Genomic DNA, 18,121 nt, shown 5'->3' with positions numbered 1-18,121 from the left:
CATCCTCCACCTCCCCCCTCCCTTACAAACTGAGTCTGGATTAATAACATTTGATGATCATAGAAGTCCCTGCCTAGAGAGCTTTTTATTAGAACCTAAAAGAGGATTTTATCCTCAGAAGAGGCCTGTAGCCCCATACAATCCATTTTCAGACAACACCGTGGGGCTGAGCATGGGGAGGGGAGAAGTATGCTCCTCTTTCCCATTCTCTACAGTTTTCAACTGCATGGAGGGAAATCTATCATTTTTTTTGCCTTTCACAAATAAAGATGGTTGTGTATTGTTAGTGGTGGTAGCTGGTGTTCCAGAAGTTAGAAGTGGCACAGACCAGCAGGGAGAAGCCACCCCCTTAGGTTCTACTTGGCATTAGCCAATTGCATGGGCAGGGTGCATGCTCAGAGGGTGTGGGCACCTTCCAACAAGCTGACGACCAAGTTGGTGGTCTGGAACGATGGCTTCCTCTACACGTGGTCTCTTGACTTCTTCCTCCCCACCATTTAAGCCTACCCCTGAGCTGATGCTGTAGAGAAGAAAACAGAAAGTAAAGAGAGGCTACAGCAGAGTGTAAGCTTGCCCATTCAGCAGGGCCAGAACTTCTGCATGGGACCAAGATGGGAAGGAAGTCTGCTTGGGGCAGGGGGAGGGGGAAGGAAAGGACAAGGAGAACCTTTTAAAAGCCCAAATGGGAAAGGGGATAAAAAGTAATTGGCGTTAAGTCTAAGCTTTTTCTTTGCCTCCTCTTTGGATCCCAAGAACAGATGGATTTGAGTCACCTTCCCTTTCCTTCCTCTTCAGATGGAAGGTGGTGTTCCTTTCACCCTCAATTCACTTGTTAGAATCCAGCAGGAAAGAGATTCTGCTCTTCGGTCCATCCCTCCCCCCACCCCCCACCCCAGCACAGCTTAAGGCAAAATTTTGGCAAAGCAAAATCTATATAAGGCCGCATGATTGGGTAGGGGGAGGAGGTTGCAAATCTTTATCAATTGAAAAAAAAAATAGGTCATCAGTAAAATGAGGGTCAGTTGGATTGCCCCAAGATCTTGGATTTCATTGATGAGGGGACTCCCCTCCCACTCCCTCCCCCTGAACCTCCAAGAGAAAAGAGGGAAAAAAGAAAAACTCAAAAGTTTTTTGTTTCATCAAGTCTGTTTCGAGTGAGTAACTGAAACTCAGATCATAACCAGAGAAGGGAAAAGAGAGATGGGAAAACCAAAGGCTGAAAGTGGAAATGAAAAGGGATTGTGTGTGTTTGCTTTGTTCCTCCTCTCCCCACCGCCCTTCTCCTGCTCCTTAGAAAGCAGGTGATGAGGAAACCCCAGGTGAGGTCTTCCCTGGAACTTTAGCACAGTGAAATCCGTCCCACTGGAGAAGGTAGAATGGTTGCATTTTTGTTGAATGACTAAAAAGTGCATTTTGACTTTGTTTTGATCATTATTATTATTATTTGTTTGTCTTAAACTAGCAGATCAGAGTGTGTTCTCCTCCCATTCGGTGCCAGAACCCCGGCTCGTTACCGGTACTTGGGAGGTATCACCACAAGAGGCTGCCCATCCTTCGGCCTCCACATGAGGACTTGAGCATCATTGGCATTCGGTTTGACAAGGGCACTGGGTGGTATTGGCTCATTCTTACTCAGGATCTGGGGCTGCTCTTGGGCAGTTGGCCCCCGGAGCTTGGCACGTTGTCCCAAGGGCCTGTTGGGATTCACCTCGATGTTTAGCTGCATCCTCCAGTGGAGGGTCTGAAGAATGACCATGTCATTGGTTGCTGTGTTGGTGGCCACCAGCCAGGTGGTAAAGCTCTGATCTCGGTAGATGCTGGTCAGTTTGGCCACATTGCTCTCACTGACCGGCACTGCCCACGTGACACTGGGATAGAAATTGTCATTCATGCTGATGATAAACTTGGAGTCTCTTTTGGTGGGGCCCACGATTGTGCAGGTCTCTGTGGTGTTACCGTACCAGGGGTAGTTGACCCCATCTGAGTCACTGATGGCCTGAATCTTTCCTGTCTGAAGGTCTGGGAGCTCCCAGCTGGACCTAGAAATAAGGATGTCCATTTAATTACATCTCAGATAATACACTGTTCTTAGGCTTTCACCCCACTGGGCTCCTATCCATGAGAACTTCTGTTCTCCCCATTGAGATTTAGGCTTCCAGCCCCTACCTCTCTGCCCCTCCCCTCCTCCTCAGAATCAGTCTCAAGATCGGCTAATGGTGTGTCATTGCTGCATCACTTAACTAACCCCTAGCCAAAAGATGAGGTTAGTAACACTGACCCATATCCCAGCCTGGGGGAGACGACGCTCCCCACAATTAGAAAGTAACCTTGCAGAGAAAAGGCAAGGACCTTGGGAATGTGCTACAAAGCTGAGCCTGAAGCAGGGGGGAAATGGGGTAGGAATGGTTCCCCTCCCCTCTCTGCTTTTTGTTCCCCACCAAGAAAGGATACATAAGACAGGATTTAGAAGCAGAGACCCTGGGCTCCTGGTCCTACGTGGCCTTGGTCTGGGATCTGCATGATCTCAGGTGGGTGCTATTACCCTTCAGTCTGTTTGTTCATCTTTTAAATGGTGCAGTTGGACTCAATTTAATAGGATCCCCTCCTCCTTTCCAGCTCTAAATGTATATTCTTAGATCATAGGTGAATGGGGAAGGTGGGGAAACAAAGCATCATCAAATCAATAGCCAATAAAATTTATTAAATGCCTGCTAAGTGTCAGGTACTGTGCTAAACGCTGAGGAGGCAAAAGATGGTCACTACCCTCACAGACCTTACAGTCTAAATGCCCCAAATTGTTTTTCCCCTACTCAGAAAGTATCAGAATTAAGTTTATTGTCGTTGTTCAGTTGTTTCAGTCATGTCTGACTCTTCCTGATCCTATTTGGGGTTTTCTTGGCAGAGATACTGAAGTGGTTTGCTGTTTATTTCTCCAGCTCATTTAACAAATGATGAAACTGAAGCAAACAGGGTTAAGTGACTTGCCCAGGGTCACCCAGCTAGTAAGTGCCTGAGGCCAGATTTGAACTCAGGAAGATGAGTCTTCCTGACTTTAGGCCATGCACGCTTTTCGCTGTGCCACCTAGCTGCCCTGGAATTAAGTTAATGTCCTTCAAAAGAGGGAATCATCAGGGTGGCCAGGTGGCACAGTGAGTAAGAGCACCAGCCCTGGAGTCAGGAGACCCGGGATCGGTTCCGGCTTCCAGATACTTAGCACCCACACAAAATAACTGGCCGTGTAATCTTGAGCAAGTTACTTAACCCCACTTGCTTTAAAAAAAAAAAAAAAGAGGGAGCCATATCAAATCAATACTACTCTCACTTTTTCTGAAAGGGGTGTGTCAGTCAACTCCTCTATAGCTCCACTCATCCTTGTGTCTTCCTTTACCAAAACACTCCTTGGTAGCCACAATGCCCCTCTATATGTTACATTTTCCTCTTGGAATGTAAGCGACTTGAGGGCAGGAACTCTCACTTTTGTATTTGTCCATCTCCCCCTGCCATGCTTAGCACACAGTAAGTGCTTGATAAATTATTTTCATTCATATTTTCATTCATAGGAATGAGATTCTCTTGTTTTCCCTCCTACCTAAAGCCATGGTTATAGCTATGATTAATCCCATAGTGTTCTGTCCAGCTTTTACAATAGCCTCCCCATGCCAGATCTGAGATTGCTTTGACTTAATGGTTCATAAGATGACAAACCCACACTACTGCTGCTAGCTACCGTATAGTTCCCTCTCTAAAAAGAGAAGTTTCTCTTCTCTCAGCACGAGTTTAGCTTGTAATCTGCACCAAGCAGCTGGGGAGCCCTTCAGAATGGAGCCAAGAGGGGTCAATTTCCCTGGAGGAGCTGATAATGCTTATTAGGCCAGGTCCAGTCTCTCCTGGGCTCCCATCAGCATGACTGCTCATACCCCATATACAAGGATTCTAGGGTGGGGCACCTTTTATAACAAGGTCAGGGCTGCTTTGGATCTCTGATTACAAAGACACCCTAGAAGTAATTAAGAGCCAGAATGGGGGGGGGGGGGGGGGAATGTCTGCACTACAAACATTTAAATATCATTTTGCATCACTAATATTTTTCTCCATCACTTTCTTAAGACCAGACAATCAATAAAACAATAAATCAAGCCCTGATTTGTATCATTTGCCAAGTTGTAAATGCTTCCACTGAAAATTTAACAATTAGTTCTTAGGCCTGGAAGAGCTAATTACAGCACACCCCTAGAGGGGAATTCTCAAGAGCGTCTGTTTTTTACAGATGAGGAAACAAAGGCCTCCAACAGGAGAAGTAATTTACCCAAATCAGACAGCTGGGTGTAGCAGATTCAGAACCAGGACCCAGGTCATCTGATTCCCAGTTGAATTCACTTTCCACCACATCACGCCGCCTCCTGACATAAATTCAGGTCTCTGATGCTCAACTCCAGGACGAGGAGCATCCTGGAGAACTCGTGTAAACCTCTGGCATGAATCAGCACAGCTTCAGACATGTTCCGTCTTTCAGCTTTTGTCATTCCAGCATAATTCTGGTGTTAGTAAACGGGAACCAGGGTAACATGACAAATCAGGGCAGTCATTTTGCCAGGCTGCTTGTTTTTATTCAAATGCTCCCTGATAACTCCAGGGCCTTCCTAGAAGCCTATCTCATTAGTGACCTTGCTGGGCTAGATTTTAAGCCACTGTATCTCCCCTGTGCATGTCAGACGTGAAAGCAGCTGGCCAACCTGACCTCATTTTGCAAAACTCCCACCCTAACATCTGGGGACTGTTGTCTAAGCACACCACAACTACCACCTGACACAGTGAGTCCCCACCAGCAGCAGGAGGAGCCAGTGAAATTATAGCAGTTTGCTAGGTAGCCCAACTCCCCTCCCTCACTGTGGGCACATGCCCTGAACCCAAATGTTTCCTCCTTGGTCTGTGCTGTATATCTCAAGTAAGTCATTTTGCATTTTAATAGCCTACAAAAATACTTTTTTGGTTGGTTGTTTAAAAACAAAAACGAAAACACCCAACCAATCCTGTACAATGTCATTAACCCCTCTCTTTTACCATTGTTTTAAATGAAGAGACTCTAACCTGGGGTCTCTTGAACTTCTTTCGTAAACATTTTAATAACTGCATTTCAGTGTAATTGGTTTCCTGTGTAATCTTAAACATTTTATTATATGCATTTAGAAACAATACTCTGAGAAGGGACCCATAGGTTTCATCAGACAAAAGGGCCATGACTCAAAAAGATGAAGAATCCCTGTTTTAAAGGAACAAGAGAATAAACAGAAGGCAAAGTTTAAAAATAACTCTAGTTTTGACCTCAGTTTGACTTCAAAAAAAAACTGAGGAGGAACTTATTTCTAAGGTGTTGATCTGGGAAACTGAGATAGAACTTTAGCAGACCCCTTAAACATACTTTTGCCAACATGGATTCTTTGGGGTTTTCCTTCATGTTGACCTGGAAATACAGCAGATTCAGTTGCAGTATTCTAACACCCAGTAAAAGCCCAGGAAAGAGGAGCTGCAGCTGCCAGACAAGCAGTGTGTCTCTTGTAGAATATTATTTAGGATTTAACTGTCAAAATGACTCGGGAAATAGCCCTCCTTGCCCACTCTCGCAGAGTGAGTCATATTTTAAGAACATCAGAAATGTCACCCTGGATCAGCCCCATGGACCATCCAACCGAGAATTCTCTCTGTTGGGAGCCTTGAGGGACTGTTTAAAGAAGGGTATGGTGCCATCCTATGATGTCAGTGTTTGAGGTTAGAAGTTAGAAGTCAGAGGTGGCATGGGGCAGTGAGGAAAGCCTCAGATTTAGTACCAGTACACCTGAGTTTGAATTCCAGTTCTGCTGCCTACTACCTATAGTGACTTTGGATGAGTTGTTTAATTTCTTTCATTTTTCTCCACTAGAAAATGGGGGGCTGGGGGCACATGATCTGTAAGGGCCCTTTCCTACATTTATTCAAAGACCTTTTTAATCTTTTCATATTTGTAGCCTCTATGACCTTTGAGGCAATAGGTTTCCAAGATTCCTGCCTTCTGCCTGCAGTAGGATAGCTTTTGCCTGTCCTTAAACTACCTCTTTGAAGCTTCAAGGGACATCCCTACCTCTGTCTGTGATTCTGGAATTTGGTGAATCCTATATTTATGTCTTTAAGTCCTTCCTGATTGGATAGACTTTGATCCTCTCTCTCCCATGTCCTTCATCTTTCCATCCTGAAAAGCCAACCCTTTTTAGTCTTTTCCACTACAACCCAGACAAACCAAAAAAGAACATTAATTTCCCTTATCTTACGACCCTTTTATGCTCTACCTGGGGGACAGGGCCTAGATGAACTTCAATGGATGTCAAACAGAAGTAGCCTTAAAAAGATGCTTCCCCAACCTCTCCTACCCCATTTACTATCCCCACCCTCATCCTAGGAGCCTTGAAGACTGGAGCAAATGCTAATGGAAGAAACCCATAGCTAGTGGAGGAAACACAAGTACTCAGAGTTCTTTCCCATCATAATATGAATTGTTATTACATAGTCACCAAAGATCACAGGGATCCCAAACCCTCACATTCCATTTGAGACCTTTCTCCATCCCATCAGCATAAGCTTTTAGAGTTGGGAGAGGTAACCTTAGAGGGCACTGAGTTCCACCCTCTGTCGTACAGTTTGACATATCTGACACCCTTGGTTGAACCAGGAAAGCTCCATGAAGAATGATGAGAATCACAGACACCCTGTATTACTTACACCTTGAGGAAAAGGCACTTTAGAAAGACGTTTGGACATGAATGCCCCTGATTGGGTGTTGCCAACTGAGTTCCCACTTCTGATCCCAGACCCCAGAACTTTTCTAATGCTTACTTATTTCCTACCTAATAGCAGCAGCTCCAACCCAAACAACCCATACCTGGGATGTTTTTAGCTGCACCCCTGGAAAAACTTCTAAGCCATATGACTCAGGAGGGTTGCAGATAATGAGGTAACCAAAGGCCTATTTTCCTATAAGTCTAGAGATTGTAATAGATTTAAAGCTAGAAGGGACCCCTAGAGGTCAAGTCCAGTCTCCTGATTTTACAAAGAAGGAAACTGAGGTTGAAAGAGGTTAAGTGACTTATTCAGGGTCATACAGCTTATACATGTCTGAGGCAGAATTTGAACCCATGTTTTCTTGACTTTCAAAGTCCAGCCCTCTATCCACTATACCACACTGACTCAATGATGTGGGCTCAGTAGTGGTACAAATACCATGATGATTTGCCACCCCCATAGAACCCCATTTCCCAAACACTATCTAGGAATAGAAAAAACAGGTATTTACTGGAGAGGCTAAGGGTCTCTTCAGTTGACCAATATTAATAATTGGCCCCTTCTAAGGTCTGTGTCTCTAGACTATGCAAATAAGAGAGCTGGGGAATCTGGCACTGAAAGGGCCACCACAGTAAGCTAGGGAACCCTCTAGTTTTATGGCCAAAAGAGCACCATGCTTTTCCTCGAAGCTCTCTCCTATACCCCCTCAGTGAGTGACCTTGCATTGAGAAGAAGGAAGGTCTCAAATGGAATGTGAGGGTTTGGGACCCTGTGATCTTTGGTGACTATATAATAACAGTTCATATTGTGATGGGAAAGAACTCGAGTACTTGTGTTTCCTCCACTAGCTGTAGGTTTCTTCTAACTCCTTTTGGAGTTGATTTGGAATCTGTACAGTGTCCAGGGCAATGCTATGATCCTACAATCCCAGAAAAGGGCTAAGACCCATCCTGATTGACAGAATTCCCGTCTACCCACAATGGGAAGGGCAATGGATTTGGACTTGTAAGACTCCAGTTTAAATCCTGTCCCTGCTATTATACTACTGTATGACCTTGAGCAAATCACTTAAAACTCTTATTTTCCTCAACTATAAAATGAAGGGCTTGGATGAGATGACCTTGAAGGTCCTTTCCAACTCTAAAATCTATGATGACCTTTGGACAGACTTTACAAAGAGATACCAAATGTGAATCATCCCAAGCTCTTGCCTTTTTCTTTATCCTGTCTTCTAGGATCAGAGCTGGTAGGTGTAAACCCTAGACAAGATTTGGGCCCTGATTCCACTTGACAATTAATAGAGTCTCCCAACTGGAGGCCCTATTCTGTACTTTAGAGAAGGAACCCAAGGACAAAAAAAGAGTTTATTTAAAATTTTCTTCAATCAACAATTCAAACTGCCTTCCATACCAGGATGGACAACTTCCCTAATTCAGGGCAGGGTGCCTGCCATGAGAGTGGCATTTCCTGGAACAGCCTCCTTCTAATCCCAGTTCTGCCACTACCTAGCTGGGTGACCATGGGCCCACCACCTACCTCACTTCTCTGGACTTCATATTACATATCAGCAAAATGAGAAGATTAAACTCGATGGCCTTAAAGTCTCATCTATTTCTAAAGTTCTGTGATCACTCAACCAACTAACCCTAAAGATGCAAAAACTAGAGGTTACCCCAAAACCTAAAGCCTAAAGTCCAAGTCCCTTCCTAGATATTCTGATCTTGGTCTATAAATCCCTTTTCATTCTGCTTTTCCTAGTTTCACCTGAAAAAGCATTTATTTGGGAAAAAGAAATGTCTCAAAAAGGAAGTTTGAGCCCAAGTTATTCTATGCAGAGTTATTTTTCCCTATCAACCCTTGCCCCACCCCCTGTTCCTGGACCTCCGGGGTCTGAAACATATGGCCGGGGCTGATATTCTTCCTAGGTGAGAACCAGTTATGTTGCAAGGCAACCTCTCCCCACCTTCTACAGCTGGGAGTAGAAGATATGGGTGGTTGACATTCTGGCTGGGGTCAGGCCTATTGGGATTTTTCATGGGGCCCTACTGTCTCCAGCATTCTCCCAGCATTTCCTCAAACCCAGGAGGTTTGAAACTGGGGCTCCCTCCTATGCACATTTTACTACAGCTGAGGCCTTGCATATGTGGGGCCTGCTTTCCTCTGTTAGAGAGGAAGTCTGAGACTGAATTATTCTCTGCGCAGGCACACATTTCAGGAAGAGACCGCACAATCAGTGTGGAAGTTCCCTCCCCTTGGCCATTCCTGGTGAACAGCTGTAGATCACCAAGCTTCATCTGCCATCATAGCAGCGGGAGAGGACAAGTCCCAGTGTATCCATCTCTGGCCTCCTCACTGACCCTCCCTTTGACCAGAAATTCCCCTCTCCTTCTATATACACACACAAACAAAACACAACACACCTCTTTGACAGCATGGAATGTCAGAGCTAAAAGGAACTGTAAAGAGAACTTTTGGATGAAGAAACTGAGGACTGGAGGGAGTAAGAGGTTTTTCCTCAAGGTTATACTTCTTTGCTTGATGACACTGACAATTTAAAGAACTTCTGCACCAAATATCCTCCTTCCCCCTAATCCTCATGGCGAGGCCTGTGACCTCAAGCCCAGGCTTAGGGAAATGGGCTAGCAGCAGCCAATGTCACTGTGTCTCCCACACAGGGAAGAACTTGTGACTTATCATTGAAAAGGCTTCTCTGTGGAGATGACAGGTGGCGGGTGAGGAATTGCGGAGGCTGGGGTTGTGGAGGCAGGTGTCTTGAAAGTGAACAGTTGATGGGGGCTCAAGCTTTTAAAGTAATGTGGGTTGGACCCAAAATTCTATAGCATCCATTTAATCTGGCATCAAGAGATTTACTCTCCATTTCACAGATCTCCTTATCCACAAATTTAATTTGCTGTTATCAATTAGCATTATGCCTAATGCAGAATTCTAGAATATGGACTGTCAGATGTGCAAGAAACTTTAGAATATCCTATATTGGATCTGGAAGAGACCTTAGAACATCCAGTGTCAAAACCGGAAGAGGTCTCAGCACATAGAATGTCAAAACTAGATGACAAGAGAACATAGATGGCCAGAGGGACCTTAGAGATCATGAGTCCAACTCTCTCCCTGGGGACACTGGCCCAAGGTCACAAGCAGTGAAGTGACACAACTTGGGAGTCAGTCAGAACCCAGGCTTCTTCCAATTTCCATTATATCTCTTCTTTCTGTTAAATGTTTGCTTATATTGAGTCAGGACAGCTAGGTGGTGCAGTGGTTACAGCACCAGGCCGAAGTCAAGAAGACTCATCTTCCTGAATTCAAATCCAGCCTCAGACACTTATTAGTCACATGACCCTTAACTTAAGTGTGTCACTTAACCCTGTCTGCCTCAGTTTCCTTCATCTGTAAAATGAGCTGGAGAAGGAAATGGCAAACCACTCCAGTGTCTTTGTCAAAAAACAAAACAAAAAACACACATACAAACAAACCCAAAATGGGGTCACGGAGATTCAGACAGTCTAAACAACAACAAATATTGAGTCAGAGATCAGTTTCCTACAGGGACAGCCTTATTTAGGTACTGTGAACAGCTGTGGTCAATGGAATTGTTATTTTTAACAAGGTACACTTTACAAAGGCCAAATAGTCCACCCCAGGTATAAAAAAACCTGATCACTACAGTTCGCTGAATGCACTTTCATTTTCCCAAGATGCTGTATTTATTTGCCTCTTTATAAAACTCCTACTACACTGGCTCATCTTGACTAGATTCCAGTCAGTTTCATAATCTGACTAGCTGGAGAATGTGGGACCTGGAACCAAGAAGACTGGCCTTCCAATCTGCTCTGCTACAGTGGTGAGGGTTCTACCCTCAGTCACTGAACCTCTGTGGGTCTCAGTTTGCTTATGTGCAAAATAAAGGACTTGGACAGGTTCTAAGGTCTCTGCCAGCTCAAAATCTTAGGATCCTAGGAAGTGTTGAGATCTATTCCAAATGAATCCCTCCTCTTTACATGGAGATAGCAGATGAAATAGCCTATGTAAAATGCTTTGTAACTGTGTGTGCAGGGGATAACATTGCTTACACATAGGTGCACAAAGATTGAGTGTCCAAATGCATATCTGCACATTTCACATACACACATATGCATGATTATATGTTTAGATATGTAAATAAACACCCACCCACAAATCCAGCCTCAGACACTTACTAGCTTTGTGACTAGGGCACAGTCACTTAACCTCTGGTTTCCTCACCTGCAAAATGGGGAAAATAATAATCCCAGGGTTGTTGCAAGGATCAAATGAGATAATAATTGTAAAGTGCTTAGCACAGGGCCTGGCACACAGTGAACACTGTGTAAATGTTATTATTATTTCTACAAATGTGTACATGAGGCGCATATAAATCTCTATATACAAATGTGCATAAATAAATATATACATGCATGTAAATATGTACACACGAATGTGGATGCATGTTGCACTCATAAGATAGGTATCGTACAGATATGTACATGTGTATAAATATGTGTACAAATGTACACAATCCATAGGTGCATTGTGCAAGACAAATATCTGCATACATACATATGCACGTACATAAGTGTATGTAAGTTATCCCAATACATGCACATTTGAAAACCATTTTAAACACATTACCTCACTTGATATCCCCACATAAAGGGGAGTCAACTCACCTAGAATAGACCTGAACATATCCTAGCATGTTCATGCACACATAAGTAAACGTAAGTTATTTATTTATTTGTTCAATTGTTTTTCAGTAGTGTCCCACTCTTCATGCCCTTTGGGGTTTTCTTGGCCAAGATACTGGAGTGGTTTGCCATTTATTTCTCCAACTCATTTTTACAGATAAGGAACTGAGGCAAACCAGTTTAAGTGACTTGCCCAGGGTCACACTGCTAATAAGTGTCTAAGCCAGATTTGATACCCACTTAACACAACTGTGTGCCTTCCAAAGGGTCTCAGTCTCTCCTCTGTTCTCCTATCCACATGGCTGCTTCTCACCTCCTATCAGGAAAAGGAAAGCCAGATCCAAAGAGAGTCAGATTTTCTGGATGACAGACATTGAGCACTATGACAAGAACAGTGGTTTTATACTATGGCCAGCTCTGAAAGTCATTGTAAGGAGAGAGGACTGGGAAAGAAGGGAAATATCTGGGGAAGATGGGAGAAGAAGAAAAGAAAGAACCATGAAAAATCTAAAACTGCAATGGGCTCAGTGTGGAAGAGTGAGCCTGCCCTACGAGAAAGGAAGTTCAGGGAATATCAGCAATTTCCAAGTTCATAATACTGTCCTTTGAACCATGCCTTCCAAAGGGCTTTCACAACAGTTAGGGACACACCCACCCCACACACACTATATCCTCTCTGACAAATAACAGTCCCACTCCTAAACCTGGAAAGTGAATTTAGGGGCTTAAGTATCTGCCTGACCTCAGGCAAGACTTTAATTCACAGCTTTTGACTCCCAAGTTCTGACTCCAACCCCACACCACACTTTGATTTAATTCAGAAGCATCTCATTTGAAATCTAAAAAGAACATTAGCAATCTTTTAGTCTAACCTTTTATTTTCAGAAGTGAGGAAATGAGGCCCAGAAATGGAAGAACTAACTAGCCCAAGGTATCCTAAGCTAACTTAGCAGCAGAGTCAGAATTAGAACCCTGATCTCCTGACTGTTCTAAGAAGTCTTCGGTAATAACAGACAACTTCGTACATCATTATGAAAAACCAAGCCACTCCACAAACAGTCTTCCCAACATTTTCCTACCATATTTCAGTATCCTTCAGAATTCATAGGTCCCTTCTGGCATCCCAATGAATTCTTCTAAGCCTGAGGAAGGAGGAGAATTTTTTCCTAAACCCCTTGGGAAACCTTCATTTATTGACAATTGCCTGGGAGGCCTCAAAAAGTACAACAAATCCTTCTGCGTTTAAGTTTTCATAGGAAAGCTCCACAAAGACTAAAATTCTGTAGAATTTATTCTTTCCTTTCTAGAATGGGGGTGAAGTAAGGTGGGGAGGGGAGAGGTTGGCCACAGAACCAGAAGTGAATTAATCATTGTTTTTGAGAGTCAAGTGGTTTCAGGCTCAATTTGAAAACTGCATATAAGTCTCAACAAATTCCTTCTTTACTTAGGTAAGAATTATAATCTCTTTATTTCTTCTCACCCATGATCAATTTCTGCTCTCTTTTAAACTTCAAAATCATTAAGTGAAGATGGCGAAGGTCTCTCTTCCCTAACCAACCCTTTCTTATTTACAGCTTTTCTGTTGTATATTAAAACTGGTATAAAAAAAAAAGTTCCAACTTTGGAGGAAATCTTGTTTTCTTTTCAGGTTTCTATCTCTGCATCTTAGGAAGAGGGCTCCTGAAATAGGAGTGAGGTAACAAGGGTAGCATAAGTCCCCCCCTGGAGCATTGGCTAACTTGGATTTATGTCTGTCAGGGCCAGTCCCCCTCAGCACCCCAGTACAACTATACCTCTTTTCCTCTGGAGACTGCCTGGCTCTTCCAAAAGGCTGCCACTTGAAGAAGGTTATTTTAGGCTACTGGGTAGAGGTGCCCACATAGTTGTGAGTTTCTACCAATCACATGGCCTCTGAGGTTCCTTCCAGCTTTCAGATCCTGTGATTCTATCACACTCATATTCCCCAGGACTTGTCCCTCAGGCTTGAACCCCTCTCCTTACTGTAACAGAAACAACTGGCAATTGTAATAGCCCTTTAAGGTTGACAAGCTATTTTACTTAAATTATGTCATTTGACCTTCAAAAAAACTTTGTGAGGTAGGCACTACATTGTCATCCTCATTCTGCAGATGAGAGAAATGAGGGGAGGAGAGTTTGGGTACCTTACCCATGATTTTTATACAGTAATCAGATGTGAAAGTTTCCATGAATTCAAATCCAGGTGTCTCCCAATTCTTAAGCCTAGCACACGATCCCACATTTCCTCCCTTCCTTCTGTAGTGGTCTTTTGGGTCTTTCCCAGGGGTCAGGGAAAACTTTCTCTTTGGGAAGTATAGAACAGAAGGAAGATAGCTTCTCTCAACTCCAGGATCCACATTGCCTGGTTCTGCCAATATACCCAAAAAGGAAGTCTTGGGCCTGAGCCCCTAGACTCTGCTCTTTCCTCATGCCAAGCAGGAGAAATTCTGGCAGGACAAAAGTTCCAAAATCAGAGTGGGTACCAGGAAGCCAGTGGGCTCCTATAATGAGCTCTGGGGCTCCTAAGAACCAGCTGGTGTTCTAAACTCTGAATCAACTTGAGCCTTTCTGGCACCGAGGGTGTGTTCTCAGGTTAAAGTGGCCTTCCCCCTCCAGGCACGAATGCTATAAATGTAGTAGAAACTGAATTCCTAAATACCACTTGTAAAAAGCTAAGGGGTAAATAAAACAAGACCACTTATGAGGGTTCAGATGTCTTGAATGGACTGCATTTCCCTAGACGTGAATGGGTATTTAAACACAATAGAAAGTCGAGATGTATAGGGCCAAGTAGATAAACATTTGAAAAGGGATGTGGTAGATTCAGTAATCCCCCCAAAGTGACCACATTCACTTCCTTCTCTGATACAGAGTGGGCTCCTCCCCCCATCTTTTGATGATGGGACCCCCTAAAGCCCACTTGTCCAACTTGTGTTACCACTGACCTGGCCCTTCTGCAGCTAGGTTTGCAGTGCCCAAGGAGTACTGGTCAGAATGTTCTTTCAATTTCTCAGCATCTTGCTAGGGAGGACCGGAAAGGGACCTATGGGACAATGGGGGCACCTAAAGGGGAGGTGAAGTCCAAGCCCCAAAGGATAAAAATCTGGAATTCGCAGGTCAAGTCATCCCTGAGGCTCTGGCAATTCTCATTTGGGTTTTAGCATCTTTAAGGTCACCAGGCTCCCCTGATGAGATGGCAGCCTTCTAGGACATATTGGATACTCTCTGCCCCTTACATAAGGAGATGAAACCCAGTTTCTCTCCCCACCCCCAGGCTACCTAAACCACAGGATAGATAGGTCACCTAGTAGGCCAGATTCTAGAGCCTGATCTCTTAAATGCTCCTTCCAACTCATCTCCCCACCTTCACTTCTCCAGGGTACCCAACCAGAAGCTCTGAGAACTTAGGTGTTCAGAAGTACTCACATGCCCTGCTCCCCATAGTGGTTGTAAAACTCCATGTGGCTGCACGCTTGAATCCAGCCAACAATCCAGGTCTCCTTCTTAGGTATAGGCGGAACGACCACCTGGGCCGAGGCGCGGAAGTGTGGTGTCCGATAACGGAGAACCACACTGGACGACTCATCGATGCTGGTGGGGATGGGGTCAATAGAGGCTTTCACATCAATCACCGAAATACTGTCTCGGAAAATTTTGGATTTGCTGCTGATGCTCTGAATACAGCCCATGGCATACAGTACCAGTTTAATTTCTAGGAAATGCCAACAGTCCCAGGGAAGACTAGGCATTGAAATGATAGTTGCTGCTAGATCCAATACAGATCTTCCTATTTCGAAATCTCAAGACTGATATCCATAGGATAGAAAATTCGAGTGGAGGGGCCTTTTCACATCAGTGCCTTTTAGCCCGTTTATAAATAAGGATTTTGCTACATTTCAGGAGCAGTAGGGCCTCTCTTCTTCCTTGAACAGTGGGTGAAATCTCAGATATTCTTTGGGTTTTTTTTTTTTAAGTTTGAAGTTCAATAAATAATCATGATGCTTTGATATCCAGTCCTTCCTTGTGCTTCACTCACCGGGAAACACAGGTTGGATACTTTCCCTTGATTCTTTGGATGAAGGAGAATGTTGACAGACACATAAATAAGGAAGGCTATGTACCGTCCACGCTGCTGCCACCCTTTCTGCAGAAAATCTATTTCCTGCCCCTTTTCTCTTTACACACGCTCTCTCTCTCTCTCTCACACACACACAGTGACAGTAATAAATTAAATAGCAGTTTCTGTTAAATCAGGAAAGAAAAACAAGACACCTCCAGTTTAGCGATGATTTGAGGCTTCCCGAAGCCCAAAGATGGGCTTAGGGCTGTTCCCAAGCCTGCAATAAATATCCCAAGAAATAAACTCCGAAGAGCAGCAGTAGTTCCCAAGTGGTTCTCACTCTTTGGTGGCCCTGGTTAACTTTAAGCAGAAGAGGGAGGGGTGGGGGGTGAAAGCAAGCACCACCTCACGAGGAAAAAAAAGCTATTTCCGATCTTCGGAGCGGGGATCTAACAGTTTCCTACATTGCACCACGTTGTTGATGGCTTTGCAGCTCGCTTTCTTCCCCCCTAGGGCTGGTGGATTCCGGCAACACTCCTCCTCCCTCAGTGATCTGACTCTCCCCGTCTCGTCTCCCGTGGCTTTCAGCCGCTGTCCTACTCGGGTGTCTCTCTTCGTCCCCCTGTTCGGTGGTGCGAGGACCTGGCTGAGATGAAGGGAGGGATAAGGCTTAAAGGCCTTTCTTGAAGTTAGGCTGAACTTTCGGGTGGGGGTGGGGAGGGAGCGTAGGTAGGCAATGCGTGTTGGGGGCGTCGGGGGGGTGTTGAGCGGCTCCGCTGGTTCCCTGGCTGCTGAGCTGAAACTGCAGCTCTGGTCAATTTCACCGTTCACCAACCCCCTCCCCCCCCCTTCACTCCCCCTCCCCTCCCCCCACCCCTACCCCCACCCAGTCAAAATCAGCCTTGGGCTCTCGGACACCAGCGAATAATCGCCAACCGTGACATCTTTGCTGACACCCACCTGGCCTGGGGAGGGGGCAGGGGAGCGGGTGCTGCCGTCCAGTTCGCTGCCTCCTGGAGCCCCGAGGGTCCTCAGCCCTCCCGGGTGGTCCTCCTCCGGGGCCAGGGCGCTAGCGGCTCAGGCTGACACTGCTGCAATCGGCAGCGTGTCACTTCCCCCCGCCGGCCCTGGCGCTCGCTGGCTGGCAGGCTGAGATCTAGCCTTCCCCGGCGGCTCCTCCTTCCTCCGCCTCCTCTTCGTCTTCAGCAGCCCTGTCCGCGGTTCATCCGTAGGGGATCTCCTCTGCCGGCCTCCACCCGGGCGCAGAAAGAGAGCGCCCCGCATAGATTGCCCCACGCTCGATTTTTATTCTCGTTGGCTCCCCCTCCACTCAAGCTCCCCCTCACACACACACACCCCCTACTCCTGCGGGCTCAGGTTCACTGTCCTATTTGGGTGTCCGCTTGCCTCCGGCTTAGCCTCTTTTGGGGGAACTTGGTCGCACGCACCAGCCAGGGAAGAATCGCCTCCGACTCACCTGCCCCCTCTAGCCGGTTCCAAATTTTGGCACCCCGGCGGCTTTTTTGACTTCCGATGCCCCTTCCCCCTGCAGCAGGAGGGCGAGCTGCTCCTCGTTCATAGCATTTGCCCGCCCGTGCCACCACAACCACTCCCCCCCCCTCCCTGCCCCAAGCTGGACTCGGACACTGGCCGCAGGGTCAGGTCCTCTTGCAAGACAAATGTGGGGCAGCGAAGCTTGAGGAGCCTTGCCTCTATAGCTTGCGGGGTGCTTCTCGGGGTGGGTTCGGTTGGAGGCAGTGGGGTGTTAATTTGGCTTGATTTTCTCCCCCCCCCCCAATCTCCTCGTTTATTTTATAATCATTGTGTAAAGTATGTGCTGTCAGCTTCGTGGCCGCTGCCTCCGCCTTCTAGCTCAGAGAACACCCCTTGCCTGCCTCAGTTTCTGCTGCGGCATCCGAAAGACAACCAGGTCAAACTTTGCAGAAACTCATCCCCCCAGCGCCCGTCTGGCCCTGGCATTCTCCCGCAGCCCAGCTGTTCCTGCAGGCTCTCCCGATAGGCAGCTCTCCCTATGACCGCCTCTCTAGCCAGCCCCAACCCAATTGCTGCATTCCGGGCTCCCTACCTCTCTTCCCACCCCCCGTATAATTCTCCCTCTCCCTTCCCCTCTCCCTCTCTTTCTCCCTCTCTCGAGCTGCAGCTGACAGAGCTAAACCTCTCCTGGTAAAAAAACGACATTTCCTTTTCACCAACCCCAGGAATTCTGGGTAGTGTAGTTTGTGTTTTTTGGGGGGTAGGGGGGAGGAGGGTGGTGGGCTTCTCTCCCATCCCCCTTTCCATCTTGAGAGAAGTGTTTCTTTTCGGAGCTGTGAGCTTCTTACACTTCATCTCCTCGGATCCTGAGAATACCTTTAACAGGGAGCGGGATGGGAGGGGGGGGGGGGGGGGAATGAGAACACACGTGACAACATCTCTGGTTCGCCAGGTCTGTTTTGTTGGACTGTGTGTTGGTATGGGGACGGATGTCTCAACGCAAGCAGTGCACTGTATC

General features: G+C 45.9%; 1 protein-coding gene across 5 annotated transcripts; it reads right to left on the bottom strand.

The window, feature by feature from the left end:
* Positions 1-1,411: 1,411 nt before the first annotated feature.
* Positions 1,412-17,759, bottom strand: FAM78A (family with sequence similarity 78 member A). 5 transcript variants are annotated; one of them, XM_069069333.1, is made up of 3 exons: positions 16,570-17,759; positions 14,976-16,255; positions 1,412-2,039 (listed from the first exon to the last, which is right to left on the bottom strand). In XM_069069333.1, the coding sequence occupies exons 2-3, from the start codon at positions 15,296-15,298 to the stop codon at positions 1,511-1,513; spliced, it is 852 nt and encodes a 283-aa protein (XP_068925434.1). In that variant the 5' UTR covers positions 15,299-16,255; positions 16,570-17,759; the 3' UTR covers positions 1,412-1,510. The 5 variants fall into 5 exon arrangements, with proteins under 5 accessions (XP_068925434.1, XP_068925436.1, XP_068925439.1 ...); XM_069069335.1 differs by having other exon boundaries at positions 14,976-16,251; XM_069069338.1 differs by lacking the exon at positions 14,976-16,255 and having other exon boundaries at positions 16,570-17,346.
* Positions 17,760-18,121: the final 362 nt, after the last annotated feature.

This window comes from Petaurus breviceps, unplaced genomic scaffold (assembly GCF_028583685.1).
Source record: "Petaurus breviceps papuanus isolate PSGF00001 unplaced genomic scaffold, PetGlider_PUasm1.0 90779, whole genome shotgun sequence".
Taxonomy (NCBI): Eukaryota; Metazoa; Chordata; class Mammalia; order Diprotodontia; family Petauridae; genus Petaurus; species Petaurus breviceps.
Note: the sequence above shows the minus strand (reverse complement) of the source record. Positions and strands in the feature narration are given on the sequence as shown.

Coding starts and splice junctions, on each gene's coding strand:
- FAM78A (XM_069069333.1), bottom strand. CDS start 15,298: ATGCCTAGTCTTCCCTGGGACTGTTGGCATTTCCTAGAAATTAAACTG. Junction 2,040..14,975: donor CACTATGGGGAGCAGGGCAT/GTGAGTACTTCT, acceptor CCTTATTTCTAG/GTCCAGCTGGGAGCTCCCAG.